General features: G+C 43.6%; 1 protein-coding gene across 1 annotated transcript in view; it reads left to right on the plus strand.

The window, feature by feature from the left end:
• The window catches only part of LRRC7 (leucine rich repeat containing 7), a 345,057-nt gene that overhangs the window by 311,872 nt on the left and 9,710 nt on the right, over positions 1-23,475 (plus strand). Inside the window, exon 26 of the mRNA XM_063427909.1 lies at positions 1,597-1,671. Within this exon, the coding sequence (XP_063283979.1) occupies positions 1,597-1,671 (75 nt within the window). The remainder of the gene's footprint in view (positions 1-1,596; positions 1,672-23,475) is intronic.

Raw genomic sequence — 23,475 nt, forward strand, 5'->3', positions numbered from 1 at the left:
CACAGGTGAATCGGGAGGTATGGGAGAAATTAAGCTTTGATAGAAATGAGAGTCTTGAAGCTGCTCATCCCTGACAAAGGGCGCACTCGCTACATGCACATATGGCAATTACAAATGTTACAAGACCTTCATGAATCAGACTAAGCAAAGGTCATGCAAGCTCGGACAAACACTCAATGTTGCATAACTTTGTTTCCGCACAGGTTGTACATGTTATATGATAAGTATTACGCTGATGGGGACCTGCGAGTCCCATGGTTATTGCTCAACCTTGTTATCATGAATAAAAATCGTATTTACAACAAAAAAAAAAATCATCTCCCAAAACAACAGCATGAACAAGCGTCAAACCATTCTATATATAACAACTGTGTATGCTGTCTCTAGTTATCTTACAGTTAGAGGATCATGAGCATTCTGTGTATGTACATCAGTAAGCATGTGTTTCTAACCCAGGATAAAACTGTGTGTATCTGCAAGGCAGTGTGTGTGACTATCCCATACCTCCCAACATTGTATATGGATAATGAGGTACACTTTAATTTTAGGAGTCTGACCAGCGGTCTGGCCAGGGCTGGACTGTTACAATAAATTTTAAATGACTAACTGATTACTTTTATGCCAATAAAATGAAACTTAGCGCAAACCAGTTTATCTTATTTATACAGACTGATTTCTAACCACATTTATAGTAGTTTAAAGGAACACTATAGGCACCCAGACCACTTGATCTCAATGAATTGGCCTGGGTGCACTGTCCCAGTTTTTGAAAGACTGCAATGTTTATAGTGCAGGGTTCTGTCCTGCTCTAGTGTCTGTCAGTATGACTCGAGGTGCTTCCACTGCACTGACCAAACCATAAGACACAGAAGCCCCATAGGAAAGCATTGATTCAATGCTTTCCTATGGGAAAGTTTGAATGCATGTGGCTGCTCAACCCGCATGTGCATTAGTTCCCCAATGCACCTCTATGTCATCTGAGTGACATCACCCAGGGAGTAGAGCTAGGCAGTGCTGAGGGAGCCTAATACCACTAGGAACAGGGACACATCCCTAACATTATAGCGTTCTTTTAAAGACACATTACCGTAAGTATTATTGCTGTGGAGCTCTATTATACACTCAGATACACTAACAATATGGAGCTCCTAGAAAAGAGGATTGAAAAGAGGGACAGAAGGATTAGGGACTGCCACTCCTAAATAGGGACACTTGGGAGTTATGTTATCCATATATTACAGTGCAGAAATTAATTAGAAGATCGAAGGAGAGCAGAAATGGAAAACATGCCTTTAAAACCCTATAATGGCTCGCTGTACATCTTCAGTAACATCCCACCAGCTGTCCTTACAACACATTCTTTCATCTGATTTGTACCATTTTTTTCTGATGCAAGTCCAGAGGCACCATCCCGCCACACTACAATTTCACTTCACACCTTTAGTCTAGCACAGGGGTTCCCATTCTTTGCCCTCCGGCTGTTGCTGGACTGAAGTCCTTGAAAATGCGGTCCTGCAGCAGCTGGAGGTGGCAAGGCTTGACACCCCTGGTCTAGCATACTTGTGAAAGAATCCTAACCTCTGTTAATTCTTATAGGGTATCTTTGTTACTAGGGTTCAGCTTGATGGACCGGCATCGGGATTGCTCCAGCCTGGGGATAAGATCCTACAGGTAAGTGACCCACTAACCAGCATTCACATCATCATGTTTGTTTTAAACTTTTATTTTGAAACAAGAAATAGTTATATATGAAAAGAAAAAAAAAATGAAAGAAAACCAGGAGACTATACAGTAAGTAAATTTGTGGCAAATATACCTGTTCATTGCTTACTTATTTTATTTTAAATATAATCTAATGCTTTAGTATTGAACAAAACTGAACCAAAACAAAACAAAAAAAAAAATGAGAAATGTGGGACTGGGACCATTAACCCCTTAAGGACACATGACATGTGTGACACGTCATGATCCCCTTTTATTCCAGAAGTTTGGTCCTTAAGGGGTTAAACAAAGACAACACAACTGGGAAACATCTAAAATGATCCAAACTTCCTGGAACCAGAGTTGCAAGTATCCAATTTGCCATAGTTGCTCCCAATTCAGCCCTCCAAGTCAAATATTGAAATGGTTTCAGTCTCTTGATTTAAAATGGGCACAGTTTATGTTGTAGAAAAGCATTTACCTTTCTAGGAATTTAGATGAAGTCTGAAGATTCAGGCAAAAATATCATGGTGCAAACTCTGGGAGAAGGCATTTGACAGAGAGGACAAAACAAGGTAAAGGTGTGTCTAATAGACACATGCAATCAGTCAATCTGATTTCCTTTGTATTTCACATTTTTTGGGGAATCTGAGGCAGGGAGAGAAATGAGGGTACTTGAAGGACATAAGACAACCTAAATGTTTAGGTCACAAAACATGCACAGTGACTTATATAGGACTTATAAAAGGCTCCTGTGGGCTCCGAAGACATTTACTGGGTGTTGGTTTTAATACAATTTAAAAAATATATAGCTTTCTGGACACAGAAAAACAGGTGGGGCATTGGTGCCACCATAGTTTAAGAGGATCTGCTTGGAAAAGCTCCAATAATTTGCTGTACATTTTAAATGAATAGCTGCCCAGCAATGCCTGACATCTCATGTAAATTCAAATAAAAAAAAAAACAACTAAAAAGTCATAAAAGCTCATGTTTAGTTATGTATTTGAATGTGCATTTTTCTCTGAAGTAACAGTTCCTCTTCTAACCGTACTGATGTCATGGAATAAAAGGGAATCATGACATGTCACACATGTCATGTGTCCTTAAGGGGTTAAGGAGAAATTTCATTTCCGTTTGTAGGAAAGATATCTGGCATTCAGAACGTCCAAGACATACCACTGAGTACTTTTTAATTATTTCAGTGGGTTTGATATTTTTAAGCCTATGGAGAAATTAATGTTTCCAATAAGCATTGTGGAGCTTAGCTTTTGTATCATAATAAGTAAAGGTCCAGAAGTTTATTCACTTAAAGAACACTCCAGGCACCATAACCTTTAAAGCATGCTGTATTGGTTGTGGTGCCAAGACTGCTATAAAGCCCCCAAGGTAAGTAGGTTAACAGTTTGACAACTTACCTGGAGTTCACCAGGTGCCAGTCACTTCCTCCATTGTAAGCTAGAAGCTCTTTGCCCTGAGCTAGCCGGCAGGTGGCAGTACTCATTGGCAGAGAGTCATCAGCTTATGCTATAATCCAATGAGCTAGCCCTGTTTTGTAGGGCCTAGCTCAGGAGATCTAACAGAAGTTCCATGTATGAGTTTGCGGCTCTCAATGGAGGAACTGACCCGTTTCTGACGGACCACAGGTAAATTGTCAATATGTTTGGCTACTTACATTTGGGAGGGGCTACGTGGCACTCCTTTCACAATAACCCCTACAGCCAGCTATAGTGGTTATGGTACTTGGACTGTTTCAATTATAGTAAGCCGTGGTAAATTCAAAACTGAAATGTACAATATAGACCAAAATATATAGGTTAATGTATGCCATGTCAATAAATATCCCGATAAGTACCTTTAATTTGTTTTTGAGTATTGCTGTAAAATAATTTATGAAGTGTAAGCAATCTTCCTACTTAACAAGACTGTGTGTCACAACGGGTTAATTATTAGCTTTAGCAGAAATATGCAGTTTTATAAAATGATTCAAAACATTGGCATTCAGAGATTTCTGTTGCTAAGAAACAACACACTGATAGGATTTCTGCTGAAACATTTAACCACGCTGTCATCTGGCACTAAAAGAGTTAAGTAAGAGATTTTATTGGCGTCAATAAGATGGTCTATATCTATCCCAGTCTACACTGCTCATTAGCAACTCTGAACTTATACAAATGCTTTTTTTCTAATCATAACAACAACAAACAAAAAAACATTTTTTTTCTATATGTTGATATAGGGCCGGACTGGGAATAAAAAGCAGCCCATGAAACTTTATATATATAACGTCAGGATTGTGTGCAGATATCCAGGTGGAGAGATATATCTGAGATTTAAACGTATTTCTCCAATATTAAGGACTGCTCTCACTCACGTTATTTTAAGTGGAACAGAACAGACTCACCATTTCAGCCCCACTGCTACAACATCTTGTGAAGAGCCTGGTCATGGGATTATTTTTAATATTATTGGCATTTATATAGCGCCGACCAGGCCCGGACTGGCCATCGGGCACACCGGGCAAATGCCCGGTGGGCCGCGGTGGCCATGGGCCGAGGCCGGCAGGGGAAGGTCCCAGGATCTCCCCTGCCGGTCTATGCAGGGCCGGCACTATCTGAGCGCCGGCCCCGCTGTATTCCATGGAGGGCCGGTGAGGAGATCAATGATCTCCCTCACCGGCCCACATTCTATCAAAGGCGGCCGCCGGCGGGGAGAGAGAAGGAGGGAGCCAGCCTGCCAGCAGAGGAACCCGGCGAAGCTCTATCTTGCAGCTCCGCCGGGTTCCTCTCGCGAGATCCGGAGCGTTGCCATGGCAACGACCGGATCTCGCGAGAGTGAACTCTAGCCCGCAGGCTAGAGTTCACTCATCGCTGGACCACCAGGGAAGGTGCACCATGCCGGTCCCCCCCCCTCCCACTCACCTGCATGCCGGTCCCCCGTCCCACTCACCTGCATGCCGGTCCCCCCATCCCACTCACCTGCATGCCGGTCCCCCCATCCCACTCACCTGCATGCCGGTCCCCCCATCCCACTCACCTGCATGCCGGTCCCCCCCCTCCCACTCACCTGCATGCCGGTCCCCCCCCTCCCACTCACCTGCATGCCGGTCCCCCCCCTCCCACTCACCTGCATGCCGGTCCCCCCCCTCCCACTCACCTGCATGCCGGTCCCCCCCCTCCCACTCACCTGCATGCCGGTCCCCCCCCCTCCCACTCACCTGCATGCCGGTCCCCCCCCCTCCCACTCACCTGCATGCCGGTCCCCCCCCTCCCACTCACCTGCATGCCGGTCCCCCGTCCCACTCACCTGCATGCCGGTCCCCCCATCCCACTCACCTGCATGCCGGTCCCCCCCTCCCACTCACCTGCATGCCGGTCCCCCCCCTCCCACTCACCTGCATGCCGGTCCCCCCCCTCCCACTCACCTGCATGCCGGTCCCCCCCCTCCCACTCACCTGCATGCCGGTCCCCCCCCTCACAGGCTAAAAGGTAAGGAGGGGGGGACATAATGCTTACTTATGGTTTTTTTGTTTTTATTTACCCCCCACACACACACAATCCCTTCTAACATGTATACAGAGCACTCTCACACACATCACACTCAGCACTCACACACACAGCACTCTCACACTCAGCACTCTCACACACATCATCCACAGCACTCTCACACACATCACCCACAGCACTCTCACACTCAGCACTCTCACACACATCATTCCCAGCACTCTCACACACATCATTCCCAGCACTCTCACACACATCACACTCTGCACTCACACACATCATCCACAGCACTCTCACACTCAGCACTCTCACACACATCACACTCAGCACTCACACACACAGCACTCTCACACACATCATTCCCAGCACTCTCACACACATCACACTCAGCACTCACACACATCATCCACAGCACTCTCACACACAGCACTCTCACACACATCATCCACAGCACTCTCACATCTGCACTCACACACATCACCCACAGCACTCTCACACACATCATTCCCAGCACTCTCACACACATCACACTCAGCACTCTCACACACATCACACTCACTCTCACACACATCATCCACAGCACTCTCACATCTGCACTCTCACACACATTACACTCAGCACTCACACACATCACACCCAGCACTCACACACATCACACCCAGCACTCACACATCACACCCAGCACTCACACACATCATCCTCAGCACTCTCACACACACACATCACACACAGCACTCTCTCACACACACGTCACACACAGCACTCTCACACACACATCATCCACAGCACCCACTCACACACACATCACACAGCACCCTCACACAAATCAATCACACACAGCACCCAAACACACAGCACCCTCACACACATCACACCTCACACACACATCCTCACACCCCTCACCTCACACCCCTCACATACACACAGAACCCCCCCGACACACTGCACCACACACATACACAATACTTCCAAACATATTTATATATATATATATATATATACACACACACACACACACACTAGATTCCTTGTAAGCAAACACATACTACACTCCTAAACACACACTCTCTACAAACACTACATCACTTATACACACACACACTATAGCCTGCATGCACACTCTTGCTACATCCCCTATACACATTCTCTACAACCCCTAGCCACATATGCATTACATTACACCACAAACACAACATGCCTAAAACCGACCTTATAACACAATACCACACCACAATCAGCTCACTCTGCACACACACAATACCACAAGCAGGCTCCAAACACATGCACAATACTCTTTCCTGGCATTTTTGTCTCCTGGTATCCATTTATAGAGACACCAGAGACAAGTTGCAAGGAAACACAGTGCAAGCATGTTATTAAATTTGCTTGCGCTGTGCAGAACAAATGCAGGGCCTTTTTCTCATGCTAGAGCTCTTCAGCAGAGCTCTGCGCATGGTCTGCCCTGGAAGAGCATTGAACCAACATGCTCACTTTGAGAGGGGGCGTGTTTGTCATTGGTGATGACAAAACACACCCTCTCTGCCCCGCCCCCTTCTTAGTGGGCCGCTGTGGTAAAAAAATGCCCGGGCCGATTTTTTTTCCCAGTCCGGCCCTGGCGCCGACTTATTCCGCAGCCCTTTACAATACTTTGCTGACTGTGTGTTGTTGCACTTCTGCTTAAAACAAAGTAGTTATTTTGTCTATTCTTAAAGGACCACTCTAGTGCCAGGAAAACATACTAGTTTTCCTGGCACTAGAGTGCCCTGAGAGTGCCCCCACCCTTAGGGTCCCCCTCCCGCCCGGCTCTGGAAAGGGGAAAAGGGGTAAAACTTACCTTTTTCCAGCGCTGGGCGGGGAGCTCTCCTCCTCCTCTCCGCCTCCTCTCCGCCCCGTCGGCTGAATGCGCACGCGCGGCAAGAGCTGCGCGCGCATTCAGCCGGTCGCATAGGAAAGCATTTACAATGCTTTCCTATGGACGCTTGCGAGCTCTCACTGTGATTTTCACAGTGAGAATCACGCAAGCGCCTCTAGCGGCTGTCAATGAGCCAGCCACTAGAGGATTAGGGGGAAGGCTTAACCAATTTATAAACATAGCAGTTTCTCTGAAACTGCAATGTTTATAAAAAATTGGGTTAACCCTAGCTGGACCTGGCACCCAGACCACTTCATTAAGCTGAAGTGGTCTGGGTGCCTAGAGTGGTCCTTTAAAGGGATACTCTTGAGCTCGCTGAAGTGTTTTAGGAGTTAGCTGCATGTTCCTCTTGTTACATACTCATAACTTCATCTCTTCTCCAGCTTCCTACCAGCTTCATCTCCCCCTCTATCAGCTCCAGCTCCATCATACCCCTTTAGCTCACCCCCAGCCCCCCTTCTCCAGCTCCATCTTCCCCCCTTTCTCCCCACCTGCTCCATCTTCTTTTCTACCTGCCAGCTCCATCTCCATCCCTCCCTTTCATCTCCTTTCTTCTTCCAGCTGCATCTTCCACATCTTCTTCTCTTCTCGAAGCTTCCCCAACCTCCCTCCAGCTTCAACTCCCTCTCTTCCTTCCATTTCTTCTCTCAGCTCTATCTTCCTCTCTCCTCAAAGCTTCATCAATCCCCTCTCCTCGCACCAGCTCTATCTCCCTCTCTCCTCTCCTTTCACATCCCTCCCTCTTTCACCTCAAGCTCCATCTTCTTCACTCTCTCCTCCAATTCCATCTTCCTATCCCTTCCAGCTCCCTTTCCCTCCTTCTCTTCCCATTATATCTTCCCTCTCTCCCCATCATCTTCTTCCCTCTCTCCTCCAACTCCCTCTCTCTCCTCCAGCTCCATCTTCCTCTTTTGCTCCCGTCCATCTCCATCTCCATCCCTCTTTACCCTCAAGCTCAATTTCCCCTCCAGCTCCCTCGCTCCTCCAAGCTCCATCTTCTTCTCCCCAGATGTCATCTCAGTCTCCACTGCAACTCTATCTCCCTCACTCCTTTCCAGCTCCAGCTCCGTCTCTCTTCCAGCTCCATCTTTCTCTCTCTTTCCCCTCCAGCTTATTTTGCCCTCTGCAGCTACATATACATCTCTCTCTGATATTTCTATCTATCTCTCCCCTCCAGCTCCCTCTCTTCTCTCAGCTCCCTCCCTCATCCCAGCTCCTTCATCCTCTCTCCCCTTCAGCTCCATCTCCCTCTACACTCAAAGTTTTATCTCCCTCTCCCCCATCCAGCTCCATCTCTCACCTCCGGCCCCATCTTCCCCTACCTCTAAGATTATTCTCCCTCTTCCACCACCAGCTCCATCTACCTCTACCCTCCAAGATCCATCTCGCTCTCTCTTCCGTCCAGCTCTATCTCCCTCTCCAGCTCCATCTGAAATGAAACAACTGAGATGCAATTGAAGTGCAAACTTTCAGCTTTAATTTAAGGGATTGAAAAAAAATATTGTATGAAATGTTTAGTAGTTGCAAGCATTTTCATATACGGTCCCCTTGTTTCAGAGGCGCAAATGTAATTGGACAAATTAACACAATCATAAATAAAATGTTAATATGTTTAATACTTTGTAGAGAATCTTTTGCAGGAATGACTGCTTTAAGTCTGGAATGCATGGACATCACCAAACACTGGTTTTCCTCCTTTGCGATGCTGTGCCAGGCCTTTACTGCAGCTGTCTTCAGTTGTTTGTTTGTTTGTGGGTTTGTCTGCCTTAAGTTTTGTCTTAAGCAAGTCAAATGCATGCTTCATTGGGTTGAGATCAGGTGATTGACTTGGCCATTGCAGAATATTCCACGTCTTTTCCTTAAACTCTTGGGTTGCTTTCGCAGTAAGTTTTGGGACAATCAATTTTACTGAGTTTGGCTGAATCTGAGTGGGCAATATATCCCTATACACTTCATAATCCATCTGGCTACTTCTGTCTTGTATCACATCATCAATAAACAATAGTGACCCAATGCCTTTGGAAGTCATGCATGGCCATACTATACTATGTTTCGGATCATGTCGGATCAGTCGTTCCATGCCTTCTCCATACTCTTTTCTTCCCATCATTATGATGCAGTTTCATCTGTCCAAAGAATGCTGTTCCAGAACTGGGCTGGCTTTTTTAGATGTTGTTTGGCAAAGTGTAACCAGGCCTTTCTATTCTTGATGCTTATGAATGGTTTGCACCTTGTGGTGAACCCTCTGTATTTGCTTTCATGAAGTATTCTCCTTATGGTAGACTTGGATAATGATATGCCTACCTCCTGGAGAGTGTTCTTCACTTGGCTGGATGTTGGGAAGAGGTTTTTCTTGGAAAGGATCCTACGATGATCCATCACTGTTGTTTTCCGTGGATGTTTGGGCCTTTTTGTGTTGCAGAGCTCACTAGTGCATTTTTTTTTCTCAGAATGTACCAAACTGTTGATTTGGCCACTCCTAATGTTCCTGTTATCTCTCTGATGTTATCACTCCTAATGTGCCTGTTTCACTTGCATTGAGAGTGCTTTGAACACGTGTACCTGCTTAATTGATAAAGAAATAACAAAGGAATAGCCCACACCTGTCAATGGAACAACTTTTGAGTCAATTTTCCAATTACTTTTGGTGCCTTGAACAAGAGGGGGCTACATATTAAAGAGTTGTAATTCCTAAACCTTTGCTACAATTTGGATGTGAATACCCTTAAATTAAAGCTGAGAGACTGAACCTTAACTACATATTCATTATTTAACTGTAACTTGAATTTAGTTTGGTAAATAGATAAATAACAAAACTTGTGTCAGTGTTCAAATATTTCTGGACCTAACTGTAGATCCATAGCATATAACGTAGGTATTAGAGTATGCTATATGGTTTATTCAAATGAACAGAAAATATCTGTACAAAATCCGATTTAACCCATTCCCTCTCAGTAATGTATATACTCTTCCTATTTTGCTTTGTATTTAGAAACACGGTAAACAATGAGAAACTCTGCAGAGATACAAATGTATCTACCGTCATTCTGATCCTCTTTGTCTTTATAGAGCAGTAATTTTTGGAGGTCAAGGAGAGGAGGGATGAAGGTTTTGGTACACATTACTGGAATACATTTATTTTAACTAGACTACTAACTGTAACTTTAATCATTTTCACCCACAGACTTGGTTTTATATTCTGGTAGCATTTTTGGGAAGTTGTATTCCAAAATACATTGTCGATTTTCATAGAAATACCCTAGCACCTTATTTAACCATTGCAATTGATAAAAACTTATATAAATGTGCTACAAATATTAGATTAGCACCTACAGGCAGAGTTCTCTAATACTTTTGTTTTAACATGTCATTTGGCTTTTGTAGTTATTCCGTTCTGGTTAAATGCCAGGCAGAGTCCGGGGACTTGGAAGGATTTGCACAGGCTGAAATCTGGTGAACTTTCATATCTATTGAGATGCTGGATTGCACATTCTGGACATTGAGAAAGACTGTGTGATATCTGGATTATTATTATTTTTTTGGTCAATTTGTCTTTTTTTTGAGGCATAAATTGAACAAATAAAAGCATTACAATAGTGACAATAGTAGATCAAATAAGTTGTATCGTATGCATGGGGTGCTAAACATCAAAGGTAAAGAAAATACATTAATAAGTAAATTAAAGGGAAAGAAAAACAAAACAGCGTAAGATAAATTGCAAAGGCTAAGAAAGAAGTGTTAACTGTGCCATGCGTTGAAGCAGGCAATTTCACTAACTACGGGGTCGGGGCCCCTATTTCTTTTTTTAACTAAAATGAAAGTTATGCAGGATATAACTTCTGTGCCTTTTAGGGGAGAGAGGACTGCAGAGTTACTAGCTTTTTACAAGCAGGTCTCTGGCAGGAATATAGAGAAGCTCCATAACCCCGGAGTTCAACAGGGGACAAGGGGGAGTGAGGACATAATGCAAGAGTATAGGGCAAGTGTAGCTTTAACCAGGGCGCCTTCAGGGTGCACCCTTGGATAAATGTAAATGAGGGGGTAGCCAGTGATGAGCTGGGGCCCCCTGAACAATATAAACATAAAGTGAACTAAAAAAATCAACAGAAAAGTAAAGTGAGAGAGATATCATACACAAGGAGCTTGTGTTGCAACATCTCTTTGTGCTCCTACAAAGGGCAATAGGAACTGCATAGTCAGATCAGCCCAGAGCAGTGGAGCCTGATGGAGTATAGACTGTGACGTGGGCTACGTCCCACTGATGTGTCTGCCCGGTTGTAGAACTCGAGGATGGGGTGTCTGGATTTTGCTTCCAAATACCCCACATTGTCCAGAATAATTTTTGCTTTTTTTTTTTTTTTTTTCAGGACGAGCAATATTTGGACATTATTGCATAACTCTGCAGGCATGCATAAAAATACTCATTTGTGGGGCCTCTGAAGTAAATCTTGATTTACACGTCCTATTGGTAATTAGAATTTGGGCCAATTGTGTGATGGTGCAAATTCCCAAAACTCCAAGCTGAAATGTAGCCGAATGTACCAAACAAATTGCACAATGGAGGAACATTTTCGTTTTCATTTGTGATTCGATGTCCCGCCGTCGTTGCCAAAAAAAAAAGATGATTGATGATTACAGTCACTAAATGTGATTTTATTCACAGATCAAGGAAGAAGTGACCAAAAGAGGATCCATAAAAAAAAAAATCTATATTTATTTATTATTTATTTTGTAAATATACAATATATGAATATAGATAATTTTTTTTACAGCTCCAACTCTTTTCTTTCTCTTGGTTACCCCTTCTCACTCAACCTGTAAACCAAATGGTGGGTACACGCTCCTATGGGTGTATGGCAAAATATATACATAATATTTAATTCACATGTATATTTTGCAGAACACTGGGTTATTTTTGCGCCCTTATTTATTTATTTATTTTCAGACAAAGTGATTCCAAAAAGTCTATTGGAAATATTGAGCACTGCTGAAAATTGATCCCAATGCACATTGTTTTTGTCATTGCTGTCCTTCATGGACTTTAATCAAAATTACTTGTTTACTTGTAACTATGGTAAATGACAATCACCTTTACTGGTCCTTTTAGACAGAGGTTTGTTTGTTTTCACCATTTTATAATGTCTCTGAATAATCCCCATGGGAAATATTTATGGAAAGATAGTTTGGCCAGGAAGAGATATTCCTATGAGGTTAAAACATTAAGAACATATTAGAGGGAGAGATTGATATTTGTGTTCTTGGGGGAAATAAGCAGGGATTTGAAAGGTTAAAAAGCAGCACAACTCAATCTTTGTTCACTTTTGTTAAATGTCTCCATAGGGATTTTTCAATAAAAGTGAGTTGGGTCGAACAGGTCACAAACTTAATGGGACACGCCAGTCACCATAAGAACTTCATCTGAATTAAGCTATTGAGGTGTGAGGAGTTCTAGGCCCAATAGTTTTGCACCTGATCTTCCTATTAATATCTGAAGATTCAATCAGGAAGTCTCGGACCAAGCAGAGCTGATAGGCTGAGAGTGTGAGTAGCTCCCCATGCAGAAAATACAGTGAAAAAGGTACATGATTGAAGCCTTGGACATGCAGAAGAGGGGCAGAGCGATTTGGCACCAGCTTAGAGACTTTGGGGTTTAACCATTAATAAATGGTTTAACCCTGTCAGGTTCTGCTAATTAAGTTGTGATGGTGTTTGGAGTGGTCCTTTAAAGGCCACACTAGCTAAACAGAAAGCTAATTTTCAACTCAGCCTCAGTTTATTTTGACCTACATTTTCAAGCAATTTCCAACTCAAAAGTGCTCTGTTAGCCATTTTGGTGCTCCCGGCCCTCCTCCCCTCCCCTTACTCATTCTAAGGAAAAAAAATAGTTTCACTTACCTTTTATCCCTTACGGCACCAGTCTCCATGCTGCCGTCCCACCTCCATGGTTGAGATAATCAAGACTGATGATCTCAGCCAATCCAAAGCTTTCCAATGGGAAAAATGTCCTTCTGCGACAATTGGATGGCCCCTATGAGACAATCTGATTTAAATAGCGGAGCTTTACTGGGCTATTTTGGAGGAAGTACATCTAATGTCTGTCGTAGTGGCAGCGACAAGAGGCATTAACCCCAAGCACCAAACTTCTGGAATAAAAGGGAATCATGACTTGTCACACGTCATGTGTTCTTAAGGGGTTAAACCCTGCAATGTAAACATTGCTATTCTGACGAAAGGGAAGCGTTTTCAGCTGCAGGGTTATTCAGACAGGAATATAGCGCTCATATCAATTCATTGAGATAAAGTGGTCTGGGTGCCTATGGTGTCCCTTTAACACCATTCACCCTTAGAGAATGTCCCCTATGTAAACCTTTTTACCTTATCTCCGTTTCCATATGTGTTTTGTCAGCAATGCTAGATTTTCTGATTGCTTATCAGCGCCTGTCAAGTCTTTCAGCCTGATGCATTCTGGATCCGATCAAAATCAGTTAAATGCCATAATTGCTGGTGGCTGTCTTGTATGAAACACATCATCTGCAAACAATAAACTCTGACAATCTGCTATGTCACATTTAGCTATTATGTGTAAAAAAAAACGTGTGAATTGCTATTAATTTTGGATTTGGGCTAATAGAATTTGTACAAGGAATATGTTTCTTACTGACTTACATATTCAATGTAAAAAGACACTGCCACAATTATCAAAAAATAATAGGAAAAATATATTGAAATCACACAGATTAATGGATTCTGTATTAGAATTGGCTATTTTATAATTTGGCAAATAAACATTTTTTTGAGCTTAAAGTTTAGTTATGAAGTTATACACTAATATCCGACTGGCCCTGTACCAAATTTGAACTGCAAAATGTCTGGATGTTACAAATCAAGCACCAAATACGCCAAATTTGGTCTGAATGCTTCATATCTGGGCCAAATCCAAACTATTTACTGACAGGCAGAGCTCGCAGCCAGCAGGAAAATAGTAAAAAAAAAAAACTCTGAGCTGTGAGGGTTAATTTAGTGGCAGCTGTCCAGCTCTTGCTATCCAGCCGCTTCATTAGAAAATGAAAAAAATTAATGAATAAAAAGGATTGTACTTGAAATGTTCAATTGACTTGCATAACTCAATTAAACAATAATTAGCAAATGTGCATCCTGCTTTAACCCCTTAAGGACCAAACTTCTGGAATAAAAGGGAATCATGACATGTCACACATGTCATGTGTCCTCAAGGGGTTAAGAAAAATTATGCTTTTTTATTCTTCCAAATCCTATACTTTGTACAGGATTTGGATGCAAAAGCACTGTTTTTCATTCGGACGTCAAATGCATGGGGGCGATTGCTGCAGATTCACTCGGGCTGATCAAGTGGTTTAATGAAATATGAGAATTGAGAATTCCAATCAGAATTCAGCCATTTTTCACCTTATTTTGTCCATCTAGACAAAATCCAGTGTTTAGTAAATAATCCTGTGTGAGTTAATTAAAAAGGCACCTTAAGTGTTGTTGACTCTGTGACATGACTTCTACTACTTAGTCAAATATTTATTTTAATGTTGATACTTTTTTACACATAAGCTACATTTGTGTAATTTTTGCAATTAACAATTCAATGTATAAACCCCTAAAGGCAGAGTTTGCAGTGGTATAAAATTATTTCATATTAGTTGAATTATTTTAAATTCAGTCTATACAAAGTCAATAAAAGCAACAACCTAATGTAATGCTTGAAATGGCTCTGTGACTCTTAGGAGTCTTGATGAAGATAATATCCCTACTCAATGTTCGGAGGTCCAGGGATGAGGCTAAAGATACTTACCTGATGCTCTCCGGGCCGGTAACTTTATCTTTTTTCTATGGCTCCTGGTGCTTCATCTGCCAATAGGCCGCGTCACTGCTGCACTCTAATGCAAGCACAAGAGTACAACTTAGACTCCTATGGAGGATCCTGCAATAACGCATTACCTCCCATAGACCAACTTGCACAATGGGGAAGACTATGCCCACTGACTAAAGCTCCACCTTTTGTCAACCTTTGTCAATGTGAACTTTATTGATACTCTCTTTTTTCCTTTTGATGTCTGCTAATCTTTCCATTGTAAACTCGTTTGGGCAGGCCCTCCCTTCTTCATCTACAGTTCCCATAGACCATACATGTTTTGTTAGAATTAAAGGGACACTATAGTCCCCATAACAACTTTAGCTCAATGAAGCAGTTTTGTCTATAGACCATGCCCATGCAGTTTCACTGCTCAATTCACTGCCATTTAGGAGTTAAATCACTTTTATTTCTATCCTTGCAGGTTGCAGCCGTTGATACACCTCCCCTGTCTGTGACTGACACAGACTGCATAAAAACTAAATTGTTTAATTTTCAATGCGATGTAACTTATATTGGAAGTTTATATCTCCTGCTCTGTAAATGTAACTTTAATCACATACAGGAGGCTCCTGCAGGGTCTAGCAAGCTGTTATGGGAGCACAAGATAATACATTATTTATTAAACAGATTTTGCAATAAAGGAAGTGTAAACATTAGATGACTCTTTACAGGAAGTGTTTAGAAAGGCTGTGTAAGTCACATGCATGGAGATGTGACAAGGGCTGTGTAACGGATCACCTGGCACCCCGACCGGGTACCTCCGTTAATGGATGCTCCTAGCGCTTCCTGAGGACTCCAAGCACTCTGGCAGACACCATAATCACCGAATCCGAGAAACCTTTGAATTCTCCCAAGCGTATGAATGCTGTAGACCATTGAATAGGAACCATACGAATAGGCTTGTACTCCTAGCAGTCAACTGGAACAGCATACATTAAATCCTTCCCCCAATAATGAGACGACACATCACTTTGAGGGTAAAACAGGAACTCTGGACTGGCTCATCCAGCCTGGCTTTTATTACACTAATCCACATACAGGCCACACCCAGGGGGAGGCATAAAATAACCAATCACATACATGGTTCAGCCCACACATCCCCTCCCCTCAGATAACATTAAACTCAATTATCCGGTACACTTTTTCAGCCAAGTTCTGGATGTACCCCAAAACCCGGGGGTACACCTTTAAATCCAGCATCGCTGGATAGCCCTTATTCAGGGGGACAACATATCCAAAATTCAAGTAATTCGGATGAATGGTTCGTGAGATATGGGGTTCCAAAGATTTGACCGACCGCATGGGTAAAGTATCCGAAAACAGTTCCTTGCATTTTGGCCCTGCGGTCGGTCACAAACAAGGGAATGAAAACAGGCGAATTGCCTGTGTTATAGAGCCTGGAGAGGGTTTGAATGAATTCCCTTGTTTATGGGGTTCTTTCTACCGAACGGCGGGTCATTCGGTAGTTTCCATACGAATTTCTGGAAGTATGGAGGTCTCAGCGGTGTTTGCCTAGTCAAGTGTCCGATTTTAGTTCCAGACACTCGACGGCAAAACACCGCTGTTCGGTAGTTTAAGATGGCCGCCGCCACGTGTTTGTTTCCCGAATGGCGGCCACCCAGAGGACAAAGAATACATTACACTGATTGCCAATTACCCGTTTGCAACATTGTTGCAAACTGTAATTGGAGGCACACTTATTCCTGGGTGGTCTGGTTGTTCGGTAGTTTCACTCAATATAATAAATGGAGTGATTCTACCGAACAATCAGTGAATGCTGCATACATATCCCAGGTTAAACTTAACACACAAATACACATATAATATTACAGGCAGTACACTAGAATATGTATCACAGTCTTAAAGGGACAGTAGTCCCAAAAGTCCCAATATGTCCATAGATGCTGTTAAAAGGGCCAGTAGCAGCAATATACAGTACAATATGCCCCAAATAACCCAGGGGCCATAGTCAGCAGGTAGGAGGCTAGCAAACAGGCTTCTCCAGGGCCCAGTGGCGAGGTTGGTTTCGCCACAGGCTGTATAAACAAAGTGGTTTAACTCCTAAATGGCAGAGAATTGAGCAGTGATACTGCAAGGGCATGATGTATACAACAAAACTGCTTCATTGAGCTAAAGTTGTTTTGGTGACTATGGTGTTCTTTTAAATGCTTGTCTATTTTACCTATTGTACAGTGTTGCAGAACATGTTGGCGCTATTGGAATATTCAACGAAATCGTAAAGATTCTATCCCTATGATATATGAAATTGTGAAAATTGGCAGAGCTGCTTTCAAATATTTTTTTCTGCTAAAGAGAAATGTGACACAATGAGTACTATTTACTAACCACAAAATTGTATTGAATTTAAAGGATCACTATAGGGTCAGGAACACAAACATGTATTCCTGACTCTATAGTGTTAAAACCACCATCTAGCACCCCTGGGCCCCTCATGCCTCCATAAATATAGTAAAAATCTTACTGTATTCAAGCCTGAAGCTGCTGGCTCTGCCCTATCTGCCTCCGAAAAACAAGCAGTCTGCTGACATCATCAGAAGTAGTAGCCTGATCCAATCACAATGCGTCCCCATAGGATTGGCTGAGACTGACAAGGAGGCAGATCAGTGGCAAAGCCAGCATGATTCAAACACAGCCCTGGCCAATCAGCATCTCCTCATAGAGATGAATTGAATCAATGAATCTCTATGAGGAAAGTCCAGTGTCTGCATGCAGAGGGAGGAGACACTGAATGTTTGGATGCATTTTAGGCAGCCATGACCCAGGAAGGATCTCTAACAGCCATCTGAGGAGTGGCCAGTGAAGTTATCACTAGGATGCAGGGCCGGACTGGGAGAAAAATTCGGCCCGGGCATTTTTTTATCCCAGCGGCCAACTAAGAAGGGGGCGGGTCAGAGGAGGTGTGTTTTGTCATCACTAATGACAAGCACGCCCCGTCTCAAAGTGAGCATGTTGGTTCAATGCTCTTCCAGGGCAGACCATGCGCAGAGCTCTGCTGAAGAGCTCTAGCATGAGAAAAAAAAAAAACTGTATTTGTTCTGCACAGTGCAAGCAAATTTAATAACATGCTTGCACTGTGTTTCCTTGCAACTTGTCTCTGGGGTCTCTATAACTGGATACCAGGATACAAAAATGCCAGGAAAGAGTATTGTGCATGTGTTTGGAGTCTGCTTGTGGTATTGCGTGTGTGTAGAGTGAGCTGATTGTGGTGTGGTATTGTGTAATAAGGTTAGTTTTAGACATGTTGTGCCTGTGGTGTAATGTGATGCATATGTGGCTAGGGGCTGTAGAGAATGTATGTAAAGGGGATGTAGCATGTGTGCAAACAGGCTATAGAGTGTGTGTATAGGTGATGTAGTGTTTGTAGAAAGTGTGTGTTTAGGGGTGTAGTATGTGTTTGCTTACAAGGAATCTAGTGTGTGTGTGTGTGTGTGTGTATAGGGGATTCAGAGTGTATATGTTAAGAGTGTAGTGTGTGTGTGTGTGTGTGTGTATGTGTATAGGAGTCTAGTGTGTGTTTGAAGGACCCAGAATGTGTAGGAGATCTAGTGAGTGTGTGTTTATAACGGATTCAGAGTGTATATAGGGATCTAGTGTTTATATGTGTGTAGATGATCCAGAGTTGGGTAAGGGATCTAGTGTGTGTCTGGAATGTAATGTGTTTAGGGGTGCAGTATGTGTGAGGGGTGCTGTGTGTGTGTGTGTATGTATATATATGTGTGTGTTTGGAACTATTGTGTATGTGTGTGGTGCAGTGTGTTGGGGGGTTCTGTGTGTATGTGAGGGGTGCAGTATGTGTGCGTGATGGATGCTGTGTGTGAGGGGTGCTGTGTGTGAGGGTGCGGTAAGTGGTATGTGAGGGTGCGGTAAGTGGTGTGTGTGAGAATGCTGTGTGTGATGTGTGTAAGAATGTGGTGTGTGAGAGTGCTGTGTGTGACAGTGCTGTTTGTAATGTGTGTGAGAGTGCTGTGTATGATAGTGCTGTGTATGATGGGTGTGAGAGTGCTGAGTGTGATAGTGCTGTGTGTGAGAGTGCTGAGTGTGATGTGTGTAAGAGTACTGTGTACGATGTGTGTGAGAGTGCTGTGTGTGATGGGTTAGAGAGTGCTGTGTGTGAGAGTGCTGTGTATGATGTGTGTGAGAGTGATGTGTGTGAGAATGCTTTGTGTGATGGGTGTGAGAGTGCTGTGTGTGATGGGTTAGAGAGTGCTGTGTGTGAGAGTACTGTGTGTGAGAATGCTGTGTGTGATAGTTGTGAGAGTGCTGTGTGTTATGTGGGTGAGAGTGCTGAGTGAGTGCTGAGTGTGATGGGTGTGAGTGCTGAGTGTGATGGGTGTGAGTGCTGAGTGTGATGGGTGTGAGTGCTGTGTGTGATGGGTGTGAGAGTGCTGTGTGTGATGGGTGTGAGAGTGCTGTGTGTGATGGGTGTGAGAGTGCTGTGTGTGATGGGTGTGAGAGTGCCGAGTGTGATAGTGCTGTGTGTGAGAGTGCTGAATGTGCGAGTGCTGAGTGTGATGTGTGTAAGAGTACTGTGTGTAATGTGGGTGAGAGTGCTGAGTGTGATGGGTGTGGGAGTGCTGAGTGTGATGGGTGTGAGAGTGCTGAGTGTGATGGGTGTGAGAGTGCTGAGTGTGATGGGTGTGAGAGTGCTGAGTGTGATGGGTGTGAGAGTGCTGTGTGTTATGTGGGTGAGAGTGCTGTGTGTGATGGGTGTGAGAGTGCCGAGTGTGATAGTGCTGTGTGTGAGAGTGCTGAATGTGCGAGTGCTGAGTGTGATGTGTGTAAGAGTACTGTGTGTGATGTGGGTGAGAGTGCTGGGTGTGATGGGTGTGTGAGTGCTGAGTGTGATGGGTGTGAGAGTGCTGAGTGTGATGGGTGTGAGTGCTGAGTGTGATGGGTGTGAGAGTGCTGAGTGTGATGGGTGTGAGAGTGCTGAGTGTGATGGGTGTGAGAGTGCTGTGTGTGATGGGTGTGAGAGTGCTGTGTGTGATGGGTGTGAGAGTGCCGAGTGTGATAGTGCTGTGTGTGAGAGTGCTGAATGTGCGAGTGCTGAGTGTGATGTGTGTAAGAGTACTGTGTGTGATGTGGGTGAGAGTGCTGAGTGTGATGGGTGTGTGAGTGCTGAGTGTGATGGGTGTGAGAGTGCTGAGTGTGATGGGTGTGAGAGTGCTGAGTGTGATGGGTGTAAGAGTGCTGAGTGTGATGGGTGTGAGTGCTGAGTGTGATGGGTGTGAGTGCTGAGTGTGATGGGTGTGAGTGCTGTGTGTGAGAGTGCTGTGTGTGATGGGTGTGAGAGTGCTGAGTGTGTTGCATGGCAACGCTCCGGATCTCGCGAGAGGAACCCGGCGGAGCTGCAAGTTAGAGCTCCGCCGGGTCCTCTCTCCGGGCAGGCTGTCTCCCTCCCTCTCTCCCCGCCGGCGGCCGCATTGGATAGCATGTGGGCCGGTGAGGGAGATCTTTGATCTCCCCACCGGCCCGACATGGAATACAGCGGGGCCGGCGCTCGGATAGTGCCGGCCCTGCATAAACCGGCAGGGGAAGTCCTGGGACGTTCCCCTGCCGGCCTCGGCCCCACGGCCATCGCGGCCCACCGGGCATTTGCCCGGTGTGCCCGATGGCCAGTCCGGGCCTGCTAGGATGTAATGTAAACACTGCATTTTCTCTGAAAGACCATGTTTACAGCAAAAAGCCTGAAGGTAATGATTCTACTCACCAGAACAAATTCAATAAGCTGTAGTTGTCCTGGTGACTATAGTGTCCATTTAATATAGAATCACAAATTTTACTCTAAAATTTCCAAACTGTGACAATATAAGTTCATGAAAGCTCAGAAGCTCAGAAAATATAAATAAAGAAACAAATGGGGCCATGATTGAGTGTATTGGCTTAATAGTTTTGCACAAACATATACTATGTTTAAAGTGTCATATTCTACACCAAATGAGAATACAGCATTCAAATGTTGTAAACTATCTAAACAACGTACTATATTCTTTCTATTCCAATTACATGTTCTCTCAATAAAAATATGAGTGCAGAACAATAGTATTATGTCCAGTTCTGTGACATATCAATAAAATAGTTATTTATATTAGTAATGAACACCAAATAATATTACACAACTATATAGTGTACCAATACACACACCAAATAATATTACACAACTATATAGTGTACCAATACACACACCAAATAATATTACACAACTATATAGTGTACCAATACACACCAAATAATATTACACAACTATATAGTGTACCAATACACACCAACTAATATTACACAACTATATAGTGTACCAATACACACCAAATAATATTACACAACTATATAGTGTACCAATACACACCAAATAATATTACACAACTATATAGTGTACCAATACACACACCAAATAATATTACACAACTATATAGTGTACCAATACACACACCAAATAATATTACACAACTATATAGTGTACCAATACACACACCAAATAATATTACACAACTATATAGTGTACCAATACACACAACAAATAATATTACACAACTATATAGTGTACCAATACACACCAAATAATATTACACAACTATATAGTGTACCAATACACACCAAATAATATTACACAACTATATAGTGTACCAATACACACCAAATAATATTACACAACTATATAGTGTACCAATACACACCAAATAATATTACACAACTATATAGTGTACCAATACACACCAAATAATATTACACAACTATATAGTGTACCAATACACACACCAAATAATATTACACAACTATATAGTGTACCAATACACACCAAATAATATGACACAACTATATAGTGTACCAATACACACACCAAATAATATTACACAACTATATAGTGTACCAATACACACACCAAATAATATTACACAACTATATAGTGTACCAATACACACAACAAATAATATTACACAACTATATAGTGTACCAATACACACCAAATAATATTACACAACTATATAGTGTACCAATACACACCAAATAATATTACACAACTATATAGTGTACCAATACACACCAAATAATATTACACAACTATATAGTGTACCGGTAGATTATTTGATTAAAAAACTGGTACAGGGGCGGGGCCGGACCGCCGACGGGATCAGACGTGTTCTGTCTGAGCTCCCGCTCCGGGGCCTGAAAGTCGGAGTAAATTGGAGGTTACCTGCGACCGGCAAATCATGCCAAAGCCCACATGAACCCCCAGATACTGGGAAGATCGGAGTACCCACATGGGTCCCTGTCCGGCACCAACAGCAACCCGGCTGGACCCGGAGCTAGTTGGAGCTTGAGCCGGGATGGGACGGCCGCCCTCCCGGGTCTCCTAGCCGGCGGCTCGCGCTCCTCCTCCCCCCTCTGGACCGGGGGGGTCATCCCGGTCTGCGGAGGCACTAACCAGCATACCAACCTGGGCCTAAACTATCTCCCTGGCGAGGAACATCAAATGGGCGACAGTCCACAAGATGGCCGCTGGCCATGTGCGCGAGCTGCCAGGGTGATCGAGCCGACGCTCGCTTACAGCGAAGAAACCAACGAAGCTACAAAGACAACCATTTAGTGTCACTTCACCAGCTTACCAGAGGAGACAGAACGTCACTGCAAAGCCAGGAGACCCCTAACATGCACCGTAAATCCGTCGGGAGGCACAAGCTACGAGAGCCAGGGGCCTCATGCGGCCTCATGCAGCCGCAGAGCGCAAACCAGCGAGAAGAAGGACCCACAGCAAAGTAAGGGAGGCATCCAGCGACAGCCACGAGAGGCAACATATGAGAGGGCTCTGAGGGTACCTAGCACTAGGACTATCAAAGCTCTGGAGGCACCGGGGGGAAAAAAAAACCACATTTAATGGCTACTGCTGCATTTGATAGACTGTCACCATACCTCCCATGGAGAGACCCGGTACAGACTGTAACTGGCATGGCTTGCTCTGGGCTCCCATATCCACGGCAATCACACCGGACTACCCTATGCTGCACAAACCAACAAGAAACCCAGACCAGTCAGGGTGACATACTCCTGTGGTACCACTACTTGCAGAACAAAATTTGTTAAGGCTTGCATTTACCCATTTAACTATTTGTGTACTTAGATAGACATGTAATTTTCTAAATGTCACTGTATGGAATGCATGTCCCTCTTTTAGGCTCAGATAAGCGTAGCTCAGCATGATCATATTACTATCGAGGAACTGAAAAAATGACACTCACCAGGTCCACTTACTTTAAGCTACTGAGTCAAACGTATTTAGAAATGTTAGTTGCATTGAATACTTAAACTTAAATTACGCTACCCGAGAACCTAAACAACTACTTATTTGTTACTTTAACTAAAAATGTGCCTGACAATCAGTTACCACAACCTGTAATGCAAATATTCAATATTGTACCCAGATGTCGCTGTTGTGGCGCACCAAAGCTTGTGATTACTCTTGT

The sequence above is a fragment of the Pelobates fuscus genome, chromosome 7 (genome assembly GCF_036172605.1).
Source record: "Pelobates fuscus isolate aPelFus1 chromosome 7, aPelFus1.pri, whole genome shotgun sequence".
Classification (NCBI taxonomy): domain Eukaryota; kingdom Metazoa; phylum Chordata; class Amphibia; order Anura; family Pelobatidae; genus Pelobates; species Pelobates fuscus.